This window comes from Sabethes cyaneus, chromosome 1 (assembly GCF_943734655.1).
Source record: "Sabethes cyaneus chromosome 1, idSabCyanKW18_F2, whole genome shotgun sequence".
Taxonomy (NCBI): Eukaryota; Metazoa; Arthropoda; class Insecta; order Diptera; family Culicidae; genus Sabethes; species Sabethes cyaneus.
In genome coordinates, this window is record NC_071353.1 from 94262738 (window position 1) to 94281866 (window position 19129).

Consider the following 19129-nt stretch of genomic DNA (forward strand, 5'->3'; position numbering starts at 1 on the left):
ACCGATCTTTTTCGAAATCAATTTGATTTTGGCGTAAAATAGCCCTTTTTAGCGTTGCACTGTATTTATCGAAATTGTTGACCCTTGTGCTATTCCGATTCCAATTGGCATCGATCGTTTAAATTGCGAAAAGAAAAAAAAATTAGTAAATAACTGACAATTGCTGTAGGATATATTTAGTATAAATTTTGCTCCACCTGAAACTGAACGGATAGAGAACGGGTAGGTAGCTAACTAGCTAGCTAGAATGAGAATGGATGAATCCGGTCCGGCTGACGGTCAGAGGCGAATCGGTGGAATTCGAAAGCCCGACAGAAGAAGCATTGAGTACCATTCATTACTGCTGTACTGTGCTGTAAAGAAGCAACAAACAATCCAGGTGAATGATAAAGTATTGCAATAAAAATAATTTCCGAATGGTTGTGTTTTAGCGGGTGAAAATGGTCCCTCCCCTCGCCCTAATTGGCTTGAGGTTACTAGTTCGAGGAATCCCAGAACCAGACTCATGGCAAGTATCATTCTTGTCCACGTTTATACCCTGCTGACGCCTACCGCGCTTTCAGACCCACGACCACTAGACCATTGAAAGATGATTCGCTCCACGCTTCTTTTTCTGCATCAACGGAACGCACGCCAAAAAGTATGATGGAAACCCTCATCCCGTCCGTCACAGCCGAGTATCGCTGTCCCGTCGATTATGTCATCAGTCGCTGCCATCAGAGCCGTTCCGTTCCTGTGATCGGTACCGGTGATGAGGGTTTCCAACTTGCTTTCCCAGGCAAGTACCGACTTTATAGTCTATCCTCGCTCCTTAATGTTCTCTCCATCCGTAGCAATGGTTCCTGCAGCGGCATTCCTTGTCATCGAGTCTCCGTTCCCAGCGCCCACCTAAACTGCCATCCGCCGTGTACTCCAGCCTCCGAGCCAAATTGCGGAATTGTCACAGCTAGCAACGTGGAAAATAACTATCTGAACGATGCATTGCCGATACTTGAAGTCGACAGGACACCGGGATGCACCGACAGTAGCACTATGGAAGTCCCTATCCTCCCCGCCGCAGTCGCGCCTTTCCTGCCAGCGCTCATCAGTCGTCCCGGCCCTGCGTGTGGGTGTAGCGAAAGGGGCTTCCAAAATTCCCTTCCAGGCAAGCGCACTACCGCCAATCTTGATCCTCCCGTTGATCCGTCTTCCGTTTCTAGCACATCATCCAACCGGCTACCGAACAGTACTCGCGACGTCCAGCAAAACATCCACGTGTACTACCAGAATGTAGGCGGAATGAATGCAAGCGTTCACGACTATCTGCTAGCATGTGTCGATAGTCCATACGATATAATCGTTTTAACCGAAACCTGGCTTGACGAACGAACCTCCTCCACACAAATCTTCGGACCGAACTACGAAGTCTTCCGGTGTGACCGAAGTGCGCACAACAGCCGAAAATCAACGGGCGGCGGCGTTTTAGTAGCGGTTCATCGTCAACTCAAGGCCTCTGTCTTAGAACACAACGACTGGTTACCTGTTGAGCAAGTTTGGGTGTCTATAAATTTATCCGATCGCTCTCTATACCTGTGCGCTGTCTATTTCCCACCGGATCGAGTAAGGGACGCCGTACTCCTCAAGGCTCATATGGCATCGGTCTCCACAATTTCTTCGGCAGCCTCCGCCTCCGATGATTTGCTAATTCTGGGAGATTTTAACCTCCCCGGGATTAATTGGCGTGATCGCGGCAACGGCTATCTGTTCGTCGACTTCAGCTCTGTAACTCCTCCCCCGATCACCACCGAGTTGTTCGACTGCTATAGTACAGCCACTGTGCAGCAAATTAACAAAATCACCAATGAAAATGGACGCTGCTTGGATCTCTGCTTCGCTAGTGTTTGCAGTCAGGCTCCAGAATGTATGTTGACGCCTGCTCCACTCGTTAAAGATGTTCTCCATCATCCACCGCTATTAGTTCCGATTTATCAACATACACCATGCAAAACGACCGACTCACCGTCGTCTGTCTATTACGATTTCAACTGTGCCGATTTTGATGCGATCCAAGGTATACTAAACAGTATCGACTGGAACGCAGCCTTGGAAGAGAACAACGTAAATGCTGCCGCCTTGACCTTCTCGCACATTTTAAATTATATCATCGACCGCCACGTACCGAAAAAGACGATACGCATAGAGCCGCACATGCCTTGGATAAACGCCACGCTACGTCGCCTTAAATCTGAAAGAAAGGCTGCCTTGAGGAGGTTCTCAAGGTATAAAACCCAATATCTGCGAAACCACTATCAGGCTCTCAATAAGCGCTACAAAAAGTTAAGCCGACACTGCTTCCGCAAATACCTAAACAACGTTGAGCGAAGACTGAAGCGTAACCCCCAGTCGTTCTGGAAATATGTTAGTGCACAACGGAAAGACGACGGTCTTCCATCAGCCATGTTCCTTGGAAGCGACACTGCGACCAAATTGGATATGGTTTGTCAACTGTTCTCGCGGAAATTCTCCAGCGTCTTTGTCGATGAAAGGCTGTCCGAAACAGAAGTATCGACTGCTCTAGACAGCGTTCCAAATCTCAGCGACTCTCTCACTAACCTGTCTATTGATGATTCTATGATCAAGCAGGCCGCTTTGAAGTTGAAAAACTCAACTTCCAGTGGACCGGATGGCGTACCTTCAATATTTTTAAAGAACTGCATTGATGCCTTGGCTGCTCCAATCCGACGTCTATTTAACTCCTCGATTAGCTCAGGCATATTTCCTTCAGCTTGGAAATCCGCTTACATGTTTCCAGTTCATAAGAAGGGGAACAAAAGGAACATAGACAACTACAGAGGTATCTCTGCCTTATGTGCATTATCGAAACTCTTCGAGCTCGTTGTGTTCGTGCCAATTTCCTCGTTCGTCCAGCAATACATCGCCGATGAACAACACGGATTCATGCCGAAGCGCTCAACGTCTACCAATCTACTAACTCTGACTACGTACGTAACGGACTGCTTTGACGACCGATCCCAGACGGACGTTATCTACACTGACCTCTCCGCCGCCTTCGACAAGCTAAATCATCAAATCGCCGTTGCAAAACTGGACAAACTGGGCATTGGAGGGCCGCTGCTTCAGTGGTTTAAATCGTATCTGACGAACCGTCCCATCAACGTGTCTATCAATGGCTTCACCTCACCGTCCTTCACCGCTTTTTCTGGAGTCCCACAAGGAAGCCATCTCGGACCGTTGGTCTTTCTTATTTATTTCAACGACGTCAACTTAATGCTCAAAGGTCCTCGGCTTGTGTTCGCCGACGACCTGAAACTGTTTTCGAAAGTCAACGATTCAACGGACACTCTCGCACTCCAGGAGCAACTGTTGATATTCGCTGGATGGTGCGAACACAATCGCTTGGTACTAAACCCCGACAAATGTGAAGTGATAACTTTTTTTTTTTTTTTATTTTCCGTCACCGTAACAATTTTAATAATATGTTTCATTGATATTTTTCGGTGAAATAAAACCCTTCTTTTCTCGGTCTGCGTAACGTTTCTGGCTACTATGCTTCGCCTATCGTCAGACGCCTGGAAAATTTTATTTTTGGTCAACTAATTTATACAAATTTTAAACACATTTTTCTTTTCACAAACTTACATTACAAAAACAAATAAAAAGCTTACATTTTCGTCACTCTATTTTCTTAGCACATTGCTAATGCTGCGTCCGTTGCCGACGAGTAACCATTGCCTGCTTACTTTCTTCACACTGCCGTAGCTTAGTGACCAGACCGTTATACATTGCGTTGAATGTTCCACATTCACGCTGTAGGTTTACAGTTTTTTCTTCCCCCAGTATCTTTATATGGAACATCTCCGCGGTTTCTCTGCTCTCCTGGTTCTCGACTCTTTCTAGTATGCGTGTATTATCAAAGTCGAATATGTGTCCGCTCTGGATAGTGTGCTGTGCTAGTCCGGATTTTGCTTCTTTTTTCTTTGCGTCGTTCTTATGTTCAGCTATTCTCGTCTCCAACCGTCTTCCCGTTTGTCCAATGTACACTATGCCGTCATCTGTACCACATGGTATAGAGTACACTACATTTTTCTGTTTACTTGGTGGGATCGGGTCTTTCAGCTTACTAAACACACGATGCTTGATCTTATCTAGTGGTTTGAAAGCTAGCTCTACATTATGTTTCCTTAGGATTTTGTGCAGTTTCTCACTCAGACCCGGTATATACGCAGAAGAAGCAAACTTAATGTTTTCTTCTGTTTGCTTAGTAATTTCGAGCGTGTTATAAAACTTGTGAACTCTAGCTTTTAGTATTTTTTGATCAAACCACTCGGGATAATGGTTATTTTTTAATATGCTTTTTACAGTTTTGATGGCGCATGGCCGATTTTTTGGATCCGATAATTTAATCGCTCGATCGATTAGCGCTATTGCCGTATTGCATTTGTGTGCGTACGGGCTTTGCGAATGGAAGTCGAGATATTTGCCATCGACTTGTTTCGGCAACCATGACTTTTCCAGCTTACCGTTGTTTCTAGTCAGCATCATGTCCAGGAACGGATGTAACGTCGCTGTACACAAACATTCCAATCGAAGATGCATTTGTATCAATGAAAGATGGAACGAAATTGGGAAACATACCAACATCGATCAAGGCAGCTTCATAGCAGCAGTCAGGCTCGTATTAGATTCAACCTTCTTCGTCTACCAAGGTACTACATACTCTCAATGTTTCGGGGTCCCAATGGGTTCACCTTTATCACCTGTAATTGCAAACCTGGTAATGGAAAAACTGGAACAACACTGCATAGCTGAATTAGAGAAGAAAAACATCAATCTAACAACATACCGCCGGTACGTGGACGACTGCTTCTGTGTGGCTACTGAGGAACAAATTAACGAAATACTGGCGACATTCAACAGTTTTCACGACAGGCTGCAATTCACCATAGAAATGGAAGCGAATAACAGCATAAAATTCCTGGACATGATGCTGACTAGAAACAACGGTAAGCTGGAAAAGTCATGGTTGCCGAAACAAGTCGATGGCAAATATCTCGACTTCCATTCGCAAAGCCCGTACGCACACAAATGCAATACGGCAATAGCGCTAATCGATCGAGCGATTAAATTATCGGATCCAAAAAATCGGCCATGCGCCATCAAAACTGTAAAAAGCATATTAAAAATTAACCATTATCCCGAGTGGTTTGTTCAAAAAATACTAAAAACTAGAGTTCACAAGTTTTATAACACGCTCGAAATTACTAAGCAAACAGAAGAAAACATTAAGTTTGCTTCTTCTGCGTATATACCGGGTCTGAGTGAGAAACTGCACAAAATCCTAAGGAAACATAATGTAGAGCTAGCTTTCAAACCACTAGATAAGATCAAGCATCGTGTGTTTAGTAAGCTGAAAGACCCGATCCCACCAAGTAAACAGAAAAATGTAGTGTACTCTATACCATGTGGTACAGATGACGGCATAGTGTACATTGGACAAACGGGAAGACGGTTGGAGACGAGAATAGCTGAACATAAGAACGACGCAAAGAAAAAAGAAGCAAAATCCGGACTAGCACAGCACACTATCCAGAGCGGACACATATTCGACTTTGATAATACACGCATACTAGAAAGAGTCGAGAACCAGGAGAGCAGAGAAACCGCGGAGATGTTCCATATAAAGATACTGGGGGAAGAAAAAACTGTAAACTTACAGCGTGAATGTGGAACATTCAACGCAATGTATAACGGTCTGGTCACTAAGCTACGGCAGTGTGAACAAAGTAAGCAGGCAATGGTTACTCGTCGGCAACGGACGCAGCATTAGCAATGTGCTAAGAAAATAGAGTGACGAAAATGTAAGCTTTTTATTTGTTTTTGTAATGTAAATTTGTGAAAAGAAAAATGTGTTTAAAATTTGTATAAATTAGTTGACCAAAAATAAAATTTTCCAGGCGTCTGACGATAGGCGAAGCATAGTAGCCAGAAACGTTACGCAGACCGAGAAAAGAAGGGTTTTATTTCACCGAAAAATATCAATGAAACATATTAGTGAAGTGATAACGTTCTCGAGAAAGCTGAACCCTATAATATTCGATTACCGATTATCAAGCGTACCCTTACGCCGTGTAGATTGCGTCAAGGATCTTGGGGTACTGCTGGACTCTAAATTGACTTTCAAACAGCATGTTTCATTCGTTGTCGACAAGGCCTGCAGAAACCTGGGATTCATCATGCGCATCGCCAAAAACTTCAACGATATTTATTGTTTGAAATCACTCTTCTGTGCGTTGGTTCGCTCTAACCTCGAGTATTGCGCACCCGTATGGAGCCCGTATTACCAAAACGGCGTCATTCGAATAGAGTCGGTACAACGGAGGTTCATCCGCTTTGCCCTCCGTAGGTTACCATGGAATGATCCGTTCCGGCTACCAAGCTACGAACAGCGCTGCAGATTAATCAACTTGGACACCCTGCAAACACGTCGGGACGTAACTAGAGCCGTCTTCGTATCAGATGTTCTGACATCCCGGATTGACTGTCCTTGGATTCTAGGAAGACTAGACATCTTAACTCGGTCTCACTTAACGCGGAACAATTCCTTCTTGCATTTACCACATCGGAGAACTAACTACAGCACTTTCGGTACTATAACCGGCTTACAACGGAACTTCAACCGTTTTGTGTCCTACTTCGACTTTGACGTCAGCCGCAACGTGCTGAAAACCCGATTTAGAGCTCTTGCTATTAGTTTTTAAGTAGTCAGTAGGATAGAAAAATCTGTTGACTTTTAATTAATAAACAATAAACAATCTGGCTGCCAAGATGTTGAGGGCCGTAATCCCTACAGTAGGAATACAAAATTTCGAATCTAATTACACGTAAATTCATTTAAGACTGTACGAAACTGTTTCGTGGTAGAAAACAACGAAAGGAATTCGTACATTTTATGCTTCATGGTACTGATACAAGATTTTACATTTTTACGACGATTTTGGAATTAACACGGTTTTTTTACAATTTTTGAATTAACACGATTGACCAAACTCGTGACTTTAGTCATGACCTTGAAATGCGGTCAGGCATATCTTAATATTTTTTTTTTTGAAACGATGATTCTACAATTGATGAAGGGACGGTAAGAAAAAGCAATGAAGGATTTTTTTTTCTTTTTTTCCGGGAATGAAGGGGAAGAGTGGAAAGGAAGGGGGGGGGGGGGGGTAATAGGTAGCTATGCTTAACAAGTTGTCGTTGTGACTCCTATCTTTTGTCCAATGCTGGAAGGTGCATGGGTCGAACCAAGCTGTAATCAGAGATTATAACCGGATTCGAACCCACAACACCTGCCAGGGCGTGTCGCTCACTGGTACCCGTGTACCTTTGAACCACAGAGGCGCTGGACAAAAGAAGTCTGCACAACCCCCCTTATTAACCATAGCGACATGGGTTGGTCTATTTTTAGACACAAATTGTGCCTCTTCCTCCACCTACTGTAGAAACCACCGACCGAGAAGTTTTAATCTAACGTGTTTTTACTTTCAGGACGACGACACTATGCAGGCCCTTACGACTTGCAAGGTACTGCGTGTGACGCTGTTCGTCCGAAAGCGTGTTAGTCCGCGTTTCTCAGCGCGGTTCTTCGGAGAAAGGCTCCGTTCCTATGACAATTGACCAAACTCGTGACTTTAGTCATTACCTTGAAATGCGGTCAGGCATCTATACCTATAAAGAAGGATTTCTGTCTGTCTGTCTGTCTGTCCGTATGTTCCTTATAGAATCGAAAACTACTGAACCAATCGGCATGAAAATATGCATGTAGAGGTTTTTTAGGGCCAGGAAAGGTTTTAGTGATGGTTAGAAACCCCTCCCCCCACTAAGAGGGGGGGCTCCCATACAAATGAAACACAAATTTCTGCATAACTCGACAACTAATCAAGCAAATAGAACAAAATTTGGCATATGGGTGTTTTCGGTGACAAGAATTTATTCTATGGTAAATTGAGACCCCTCCCCTCTTTATAAGGGGAATTATAACTCCTCTCCTCTTTAAAAGGGGGGCTTCCATACAAATTTCCTCATAACTCGAGAACTAATCAAGCAAATGGAACCAAATTTGGCATGTGAAGGTTTTCGAGGGCAAGAATATTTTCTATAGTAAATTAGGATCCCTCCCCACTTTAAGAGGGAGGGCTCCTGTACCAAAGAAACATAATTTTCCTCATAACTCGAGAAGTAATTAAGCAAATGAAACCAAATTTGGCATGTGGGTGTTTTTGGAGACAAAAATTTTTTCTATGATGAATTGGGACCCCTCCCAGTTTTAGGAGGGGGGGATCCTATACACATGAAATACAAATTTCCTCATAACTGAAAAACTAATCAAGCAAATAGAACAAAATTTGGCACGTGAAAGTTTTCGAGGGCAAGAATATTTTCTATGGTGAATAAGGACCCCTCCCCACTTTAAGAGGGGGGGCTCCTATACAAACGAAATACAAATTTCCTCATAACTCGAGAACTAATCAAGCAAATGGAACCAAATTTGGCATGTGAAAGTTTTCTAGGGCATGAATATTTTATATGGTGAATTAGAACCCCTCCCCACTTTAAGAGGGGCGCTCCTATACAAACGAAATACAAATTTCCTCATAACTCGAGAACTAATCAAGCAAATGGAACCAAATTTGACACGTGGGTGTTTTTGGAGACAAAAATTTTTTCTATGATGAACTGGGACCCCTCCTCACTTTAGGAGGGGGGGGGCTCCTATACAAATGAAATACAAATTTCCTCATAACTCGAGAGCTAATCAAGCAAATGAAACCAAATTTGGCATGTGAAAGTTTTCGAGGGGAAGAATATTTTCTATAGTGAATTAGAACCCCTCCCAACTTTAGAGGGGGGGCTCCTATACAAACGAAATACAAATTTCCTCATAACTCGAGAACTAATCAAGCAAATGGAACCAAATTTGGCACGTGGGTGTTTTTGGAGACAAAAATTTTTTCTATGATGAATTGGGACCCCTACCCACTTTAGAAGGGGGGGCTCCTATACAAATGAAATTCAAATTTCCTCATAACTCGAGAACTAATCAAGCAAATGGAACCATATTTGGCATGTGGGTGTTTTTGGAGGCAACCATTTTTCCTATGATGAATTAGGACCCCTTACCTTCTTAAGAGGGGGGCTCTCATACAAACGAAATACAAATTTCCTCATAACTCTAGAACTAATCAAGCAAATGGAACCAAATTTATCATGTGGGTGTTTTTGTAGGCAAGAATATTTTCTATGGTATATTTTCTATGGATTTCCCCACTTTAAGAGGGGGGGGCTCCTATACAAACGAAAAACAAATTTCCTCATAACTCGAGAACTGATCAAGCAAATGGAACCAAATTTGACATGTAAGTGGGTTTGGACGCAAGATTTTTTTCTATGGTGAATTGAAACCCCTCTTTTTTTTAGAAAGCGAGTTATGGCCCATCTCCCCTTTAAGAGGGTGGGCTTCCATACAAATGAAATGCAAATTTCCTCTTATCTCGAGAACTAATCAATCAAATGGAACCAAATTTGGCATGTGGGAGTTTTAGATGGCAGAAATTTTTTCTATGGTGAATTACGACCCCTTCCCCTTTTAAGAGGGGAGCTCCCATACAAATGAAATTCAAATTTCCTTATAACTTGAGAACTAATCAAGAAAATGGAACCAAATTTGGCATGTGGGAGATTTTGGAGTCTTGAATTTATTTTACGATAGTTGGAGACCTCTCACCCCTGTGGTAGGGGGATATGGACTCTCATACAAATAAAACAGAAATTTTTGCGAAACTCAAAAACTAATCAAACTCGAGAAATTCGAGACTCTTCCATAAAACATTAGTCAAAACAAGACCACAAAAACTATCTATAGTAACACTAGATCATTCAGGACGAGACGGTCGCGAGTGTTGCCGGTGACCCGCCGTCGGAAGCGCCGCCCACTGGGGGGCTTGCAAAACTCGAGATTGTGACAAAGATCATCCGAGATTCATGATTTACGTACAACACAGGTTAATTTGTAGCAATACGAAGTTTGTCGGGTCAGCTAGTATCTTAATATTTTTTTTTAAACGATGATTCTACAATTGATGAAGGGACGGTAAGGGAAAGTAATGAAGAAGGATTTTTTTTTCTTTTTTTTCCGGGAATGAAGGGGAAGAGTGGAAAGGAAGGGGGGTAATAGGTAGCTATGCTTAACAAGTTGTCGTTGTGACTCCTATGTTTTGTCCAATGCTGGAAGGTGCATGGGTCGAACCAAGCTGTAATCAGAGATTATAACCGGATTCGAACCCACAACACCTGCCAGCGCGTGTCGCTCACTGGTACCCGTATACCTTTGAACGTATACAGTTTCCACTGGAGAAATTTCACAATCTACTCCATTGAGTTGGAATCTAAATCCCTGTGTGAGTCTAGTACTATTTACAACGTTTTTGGGGATAGCCCCTTTAGCTGTCGATATTGATGCGAACTGATTGTGTTTCTTCTGTTGTTGTAGTTCGAGTTGCAGTTGGTTCTGCAAAACATAAATAGTAATAAACATAAATGCGATTCCTCTTCACGAAGCTTTAATTGTTCATGCAATCTCACGACCAGGGCTTGAAAAGGGATCGCAAGTTGAATGTGCCTGCCGTGAATGCGAACTTTCCGCATTCAAACTCCGCTTTTTGAACGATCATTTGACTGTTTTTTCAATCCAGTCAATCTCCCGCTTGCGCTGCTGCCGTCTTACAATTCATGCGGCATCTCTGTAGAAGCAAACAGTCAATCTCCCGTTTTGCTTTGCGCTTTGAGAATATGAACTGCAAACTGACTGGAAGCATACGGTGACGTATTTTTTCGTTTCTCTTTTTGTCTCCAAATCGGCTGCTCACAGTAATAGTTTGTCACCCGGACGTCGGTCCGACGCAAGCAAAATATTCGTTTGTATTGGACGGAGTCCCACCGACTTCTTCCATGCACATGTAGTGGTTGTTTTTTTGTAGTATTGAATCATACGATTGTGCGGTTGCTTTTCGTAAGCGTGGTGACTGCCAGTCATTTGACTGTTTTGCAGTCATTCGCTGCTCCAAACGGTAAAGGCAACTTGATCGAAACGAAAATGTTAAACAGCGTTAGAATGCGTTCATACTACTGCGTGCCATCGGCGTTTGACTGAGCAAACTGCCAGTTGTGTTATGCATAGCGTTCGTATTCCATCACTAAACGGACGGTGTGAACTTGAATGCGCGTTGATGGGACTGCGGTAGAAAAAAAGGATCGGTCGAAGCCCTGCTCACGACGACTAAGGATTCTGTGAGTTTCGGTATTGTTAACTGCTTGACCGGTTTCTGAAATGATTGAGCGTCTAACGGGTTTACTGTGTTGATAGCGGCTCCTGCCTCCGCGGCTTGGGTTTCGGTCGTAACTATGGGTGCATCTGCGTGTTTCTCTACCCATTGATTAGTACGTGTATAGAAGAACGAACAGTGCTGCGGTGACTACGAATGCTGCGATTGTCACTCTCTTGTCGAATATTCAACAGCTGCTGCTTTTGCTCCAGGTGTTTTTTTCTGTAATTCGTGTTCTCGGTGCATTTGTTGCATTTCTAACTCGTGCTATTCATATTTTTTGAAACGATGGTTCTACAATTGATGAAGGGACGGTAGGGGAAAGAAATGAAAATTTTTTGATGAAGGAGGGGGAGAGCGAAAAGGAAGGGGGGGGGGGGGGGGTATTGGTAGCTATGCTTGTCAAGTAGTCATTTTGACTCCTACCTTTTGTCCAATGCTGGAAGGTGCATGAGTCGAACCAAGCTGTAATCTGAGATTATAACTGGATTCGAACCCACAACACCCGCCAGGGCATCATGCTGTTCAGCCAAGTGAATTAAGTGTTGTTCTTGACGCGATCTCTGACTAGAGGCTGTAGATTTTGCTTGCGTTGCGTGTCGGGTGGGCATTGAACCGGTAAGAATCTCGGGCAAATCCAATTTCGATTTTCTACGGAAGCTGTAACTCCGGCACACGAAAAGTGCCACCAACTATCGCACTTATCACAGCAGACGAAGTTATCCTCGGTGCTAGGCCGTTCATAAGCCACATAGCCAGGCTGAGTTCGTTCAGGTGTCTGAACGGAATCGGTGCTGTTCTCCATGAAATCTTTGAAGAATGTTGCTGGAGGACAGGAAAACTACTGATGTTTGAGAGCTTAAGTTTATTGATACGCTTCAAAGCTGAAATTTATAGGCTTTTTAACTACTACGTGAATAAAGATGGAATTGTACCTACATTTCAGTGTCACCCTCACAACTTAATGTCCACTTATCAATGGGATTAAGGTTTTCGAGGCAAACTATTTATCCTACAAACCAAATTATGCATTAAATAATTGGCAGAGAATGAACAATCAATTCTTACACGATTTCAGATTAGTAGACCGTATTCCGACATAAGTCCACACTTCACTATAGGCTAATCAAGATCCGCCTAATATGGCAAAGAATGCATTAAGTTTTATATTAAGCAGTTGTTAGTTCAATACCTACTCGTAGCTGCTAATATTCACAAGAGAAATGTATATATATATATATATATATATATATATATATATATATATATATATATATATATATATATATATATATATATATATATATATATATATATATATATATATATATATATATATATATATATATATATATATATATATATATATATATATATATATATATATATATATATATATATATATATATATATATATATATATATATATATATATATATATATATATATATATATATATATATATATATATATATATATATGGCATATATACATATACTAGCTGACCCGACAAACTTCGTATTGCCACAAATTAACCTGTGTTGTACATAAATCATGAATCTCGGATGATCTTTGTCACAATCTCGAGTTTTGCAAGCCCCTCAGTGGGCGGCGCTTCCGACGGCGGGTCACCGGCAACACTCGCGACCGTCTCGTCCTGAATGATCTAGTGTTACTATAGATAGTTTTTGTGGTCTTGTATTGACTAATGTTTTATGGAAGAGTCTCGAATTTCTCGAGTTCGATTAGTTTTTGAGTTTCGCAAAAATTTCTGTTTTATTTGTATGAGAGTCCATATCCCCCTACCACAGGGGTGAGAGGTCTCTAACTATCGTAAAATAAATTCAAGACTCCAAAATCTCCCACATGCCAAATTTGGTTCTATTTGCTTGATTAGTTTTCAAGTTATAAGGAAATTTGAATTTCATTTGTATGGGAGCTCCCCTCTTAAAAGGGGAAGGGGTCGTAATTCACCATAGAAAAAATTTCTGCCATCTAAAACTCCCACATGCCAAATTTGGTTCCATTGGATTGATTAGTTCTCGAGATAAGAGGAAATTTGCATTTCATTTGTATGGAAGCCCACCCTCTTAAAAGGGAGATGGGCCATAACTCGCTTTCTAAAGAAGAGAGGGGTCTCAATTCACCATAGAAAAAAATCTTGCGTCCAAAACCACTTACATGTCAAATTTGGTTCCATTTGTTTGATTAGTTCTCGAGTTATGAGGAAATTTGTTTTTCATTTGTATAGGAGCTCCGCCCCCCCTCTTAAAGTGGGGAAATCCATAGAAAATATACCATAGAAAATATTATTGCCCACAAAAACACCCACATGATAAATTTGGTTCCATTTGCTTGATTAGTTCTAGAGTTATGAGGAAATTTGTAATTCGTTTGTATGAGAGCCCCCCCTCTTAAAAAGGTAAGCAGTCCTAATTCACCATAGAAAATATTTTTGCCTCCAGAAACCTCCACATGCCAAATTTGGTTCTATTTGCTTGATTAGTTCTCGAGTTATGAGGAAATTTGAATTTCATTTGTATAGGAGCCCCCCCTTCTAAAGTGGGTAGGGGTCCCAATTCATCATAGAAAAAATTTTTGTCTCCAAAAACACCCACGTGTCAAATTTGGTTCCATTTGCTTGATTACTTCTCGAGTTATGAGGAAATTTGTATTTTGTTTGTATAGGAGCCCCCCTCTTAAAGTGGGGAGGGGTTCTAATTCACCATAGAAAATATTCATGCCCTAGAAAACTCACATGCCAAATTTGGTTCCATTTGCTTGATTAATTCTCGAGTTATGAGGAAATTTGTATTTCGTTTGTATAGGAGCCCCCCATCTTAAAGTGGGGAGGGGTCCTTATTTAACATAGAAAATATTTTTGCCCTCGAAAACGCATACATGCCAAATTTGGTTCCATTTGCTTGATTAGTTCTTCAGTTATGAGGAAATTTGTATTTCATGTGTATAGGAACACCCCTTCCTAAAACGGGGAGAGGTCCCAATTCATCATAGAAAAAATTTTTGTCTCCAAAAACACCCACATGCCAAATTTGGTTCCATTTGCTTAATTACTTCTCGAGTTATGAGGAAAATTGTGTTTCTTTGGTACAAGAGCCCCCCCTCTTAAAGTAGGGAGGGGTCCTAATTTACTATAGAAAATATTCTTGCCCTCGAAAACCTCCACATGCCAAATTTGGTTCCACTTCCTTGATTAGTTCTCGAGTTATGAGGAAATTTGTATGGAAGCCCCCCCTTTTAAAGAGGAGAGGAGTTATAATTCCCCTTATAAAGAAGGGAGGGGTCTCAATTTACCATAGAATAAATTCTTGTCACCGAAAACACCCACATGCCAAATTTTGTTCTATTTGCTTGATTAGTTGTCGAGTTATGCAGAAATTTGTGTTTCATTTGTATGGGAGCCCCCCCTCTTAGTGGGGGGAGGGGTTTCTAACCATCACTAAAACCTTTCCTGGCCCCAAAAAACCTCTACATGCATATTTTCATGCCGATTGGTTCAGTAGTTTTCGATTCTATAAGGAACATACGGACAGACAGACAAAAATCCTTCTTTATAGGTATAGATATATATGGCATATATATATATATATACTAGCTGACCCGACAAACTTTGTATTGCCACAAATTAACCTGTGTTGTTCATAAATCATGAATCTCGGATGATCTTTGTCACTATCTCGAGTTTTGCAAGCACCCCAGTGGGCGGCGCTTCCGACGGCGGGTCACCGGCAACACTCGCGACCGTCTCGTCCTGAATGATCTAGTGTTACTATAGATAGTTTTTGTGGTCTTGTTATAGATTAACTAGCTGACCCGACAAACTTTGTATTGCCACAAATTAACCTGTGTTGTTCATAAATCATGAATCTCGGATGATCTTTGTCACTATCTCGAGTTTTGCAAGCACCCCAGTGGGCGGCGCTTCCGACGGCGGGTCACCGGCAACACTCGCGACCGGCTCGTCCTGAATGATCTAGTGTTACTATAGATAGTTTTTGTGGTCTTGTTATAGATTAATGTTTTATGGAAGAGTCTCGAATTTCTCGAGTTGGATTAGTTTTTGAGTTTCGCAAAAATTTCTGTTTTATTTGTATGAGAGTCCATATCCCCCTACCACAGGGGTGAGAGGTCTCTAACTATCATAAAATAAATTCAAGACTCAAAAATCTCCTACATGCTAAATTTGGTTCCATTTGCTTGATTAGTACTCAAATTATAAGGAAATTTGCATTTCATTTGTATGGGAGCCCACCCTCTTAAAAGGGAGAGGGGTCGTAATACACCACAGAAAAAAAATTCTGCCATCTAAAACTCTCACATGCCAAATCTGGTTCCATTTGCTTGATTAGTTCTAAAGTTATGAGCAAATTTGTATTTCGCTTGAATGGGAGCCCCCCCCCCCCCTCCTAAAAAGGTAAGAAGTCCTAATTCATAATGGGAAAAATGGTTGCCTCCAAAAACACCCACATGCTAAATATGGTTCTATTTGCTTGATTAGTTCTCGAGTTATGGGGAAATTTGTATTTCATTTGTATTGGAGCCCCCCCTCCTAATGTGGGAAGAGGTCCTAATTCATCACAGAAAAAATTCTTGCCTCCAAAAACACCTACACGCCAAATTTGGTTCCATTTGCTGGATTAGTTCTCGAGTTATGAGGAAATTTGTATTTCGTTTGTATAGGACCCCCCCTCCTAAAGTGGGGAGGGGTCCCAATTCATCATTGAAAAAAAAATTGTCTCCAAAAACACACATATGCCAAATTTGGTTCAATTCGCTTGATTAGTTCTCGAGTTATGAGGAAATTTGTATTTCATTTGTACAGGAGCCCCTCCTCTTAAAGTGGGGAGGGGTCCTAATTCACCATAGAAAATTTTCTTGCTCTCGAAAACCTTCACATGCCAAATTTGGTTGCATTTGCTTGATTAGTTCTCGAGTTATGAGGAAATTTGTATGGAAGCCCCCCTCTTAAAGGGGAGAGGAGTTATAATTCCTCTTATAAAGAGGGGAGGGGTCTCAATTCACCATAGAATAAATTCTTGTCACCAAAAAAAAACACCCACATGCCAAATGTTGTTCTATTTGCTTGATTAGTTCTCGAGTTAGGAGGAAATTTGTATTTCATTTGTACAGTAGCCCCCCCTCTTAGAGTGAGGAGGGGTCCTAATTCACCGTAGAAAATTTTCTTGCCCTCGAAAACCTTCACATGCCAAATTTGGTTCCATTTGCTTGATTAGTTCTCGAGTTATGAGGAAATTTGTATGGAAGCCCCCCCCTCTTAAAGGGGAGAGGAGTTACAATTCCCCTTATAAAGAGGGAGGGGTCTCAATTTACCATAGAATAAATTCTTGTCACCGAAAACACCCACATGCCAAATTTGGTTCTATTTGCTTGATTAGTTCTCGAGTTATGAGGAAATTTGTATTTCATTTGTATAGGAGCCCCCCCTCCTAAAGTGGGAAGAGGTTCTTATTCATCATAGAAAAAATTCTTGCCTCCAAAAACACCTACATGCCAAATTTGGTTCCATTTGCTGGTTAGCTCTCGAGTTATAAGGAAATTTGTATTTCGTTTGTATAGGAGCCCCCCCCCCACTTAAAATGGGGAGGGGTCCCAATTCATCATAGAAAAAAAATTTGTCTCCAAAAACACACATGCCAAATTTGGTTCCATTTGCTTGATTAGTTCTCGAGTTATGAGGAAATTGGTATTTCATTTGTACAGGAGCCCCCCCTCTTAAAGTGAGGAGGGGTCCTAATTCAACATAGAAAATTTTCTTGCCCTCGAAAACTTTCACATGCCAAATTTGGTTCCATTTGCTTGATTAGTTCTCGAGTTATGAGGAAATTTGTATGGAAACCCCCCCTCTTAAAGGGGAGAGGAGTTATAATTCCCCTTATAAAGAGGGGAGGGGTCTCAAATTACCCTAGAATAAATTCTTGTCACCGAAAACACCCACATGCCAAATTTGGTTCTATTTGCTTGATGAGTTCTCGAGTTATGCAGAAATTTGTGTTTCATTTGTATGGGAGCCCCCCCTCTTAGTGGGGGGAGGGGTCTCTAACCATCACTAAAACCTTTCCTGGCCACAAAAACCTCTACATGCAAATTTTCACGCCGATTGGTTCAGTAGTTTTTGATTCTATAAGGAACACAGGACAGACAGACAGACAGACAGACAGACAGAAATCCTTCTTTATAGGTATAGATGTTTTATGGAAGAGTCTCGAATTTCTCGAGTTGGATTAGTTTTTGAGTTTCGCAAAAATTTCTGTTTTATTTGTATGAGAGTCCATATCCCCCTACCACAGGGGTGAGAGGTCTCTAACTATTATAAAATAAATTCAAGACTCAAAAATCTCCTACATGCTAAATTTGGTTCCATTTGCTTGATTAGTACTCAAATTATAAGGAAATTTGTATTTCATTTGTATGGGAGCCCACCCTCTTAAAAGGGAGAGGGGTCGTAATACACCACAGAAAAAAAATTCTGCCATCTAAAACTCTCACATGCCAAATCTGGTTCCATTTGCTTGATTAGTTCTAAAGTTATGAGCAAATTTGTATTTCGCTTGAATGGGAGCCCCCCCCCCCCTCCTAAAAAGGTAAGAAGTCCTAATTCATAATGGGAAAAATGGTTGCCTCCAAAAACACCCACATGCTAAATATGGTTCTATTTGCTTGATTAGTTCTCGAGTTATGGGGAAATTTGTATTTCATTTGTATTGGAGCCCCCCCTCCTAATGTGGGAAGAGGTCCTAATTCATCACAGAAAAAATTCTTGCCTCCAAAAACACCTACACGCCAAATTTGGTTCCATTTGCTGGATTAGTTCTCGAGTTATGAGGAAATTTGTATTTCGTTTGTATAGGACCCCCCCTCCTAAAGTGGGGAGGGGTCCCAATTCATCATTGAAAAAAAATTGTCTCCAAAAACACACATATGCCAAATTTGGTTCAATTCGCTTGATTAGTTCTCGAGTTATGAGGAAATTTGTATTTCATTTGTACAGGAGCCCCTCCTCTTAAAGTGGGGAGGGGTCCTAATTCACCATAGAAAATTTTCTTGCTCTCGAAAACCTTCACATGCCAAATTTGGTTGCATTTGCTTGATTAGTTCTCGAGTTATGAGGAAATTTGTATGGAAGCCCCCCCTCTTAAAGGGGAGAGGAGTTATAATTCCTCTTATAAAGAGGGGAGGGGTCTCAATTCACCATAGAATAAATTCTTGTCACCAAAAAAAAACACCCACATGCCAAATGTTGTTCTATTTGCTTGATTAGTTCTCGAGTTAGGAGGAAATTTGTATTTCATTTGTACAGTAACCCCCCCTCTTAGAGTGGGGAGGGGTCCTAATTCACCGTAGAAAATTTTCTTGCCCTCGAAAACCTTCACATGCCAAATTTGGTTCCATTTGCTTGATTAGTTCTCGAGTTATGAGGAAATTTGTATGGAAGCCCCCCCCTCTTAAAGGGGAGAGGAGTTACAATTCCCCTTATAAAGAGGGAGGGGTCTCAATTTACCATAGAATAAATTCTTGTCACCGAAAACACCCACATGCCAAATTTGGTTCTATTTGCTTGATTAGTTCTCGAGTTATGAGGAAATTTGTATTTCATTTGTATAGGAGCCCCCCTCCTAAAGTGGGGAGAGGTTCTTATTCATCATAGAAAAAATTCTTGCCTCCAAAAACACCTACATGCCAAATTTGGTTCCATTTGCTGGATTAGCTCTCGA

The 19129-nt window shown here is 41.5% G+C and overlaps 2 protein-coding genes across 2 annotated transcripts; both read left to right on the top strand.

The window, feature by feature from the left end:
• Window positions 1-645: 645 nt before the first annotated feature.
• Window positions 646-4661, top strand: LOC128745962 (uncharacterized). Its single transcript, XM_053843017.1, has 3 exons — window positions 646-782; window positions 834-2667; window positions 4533-4661. The coding sequence occupies exons 1-3, from the start codon at window positions 646-648 to the stop codon at window positions 4659-4661; spliced, it is 2100 nt and encodes a 699-aa protein (XP_053698992.1).
• Window positions 4662-4738: 77 nt separating this feature from the next.
• LOC128745963 (uncharacterized) lies at window positions 4739-5827 on the top strand. Its single transcript, XM_053843018.1, has one exon. It carries the CDS (start codon window positions 4739-4741, stop codon window positions 5825-5827), a length of 1089 nt encoding a protein of 362 aa, XP_053698993.1.
• The last annotated feature ends 13302 nt before the right edge of the window (window positions 5828-19129 follow it).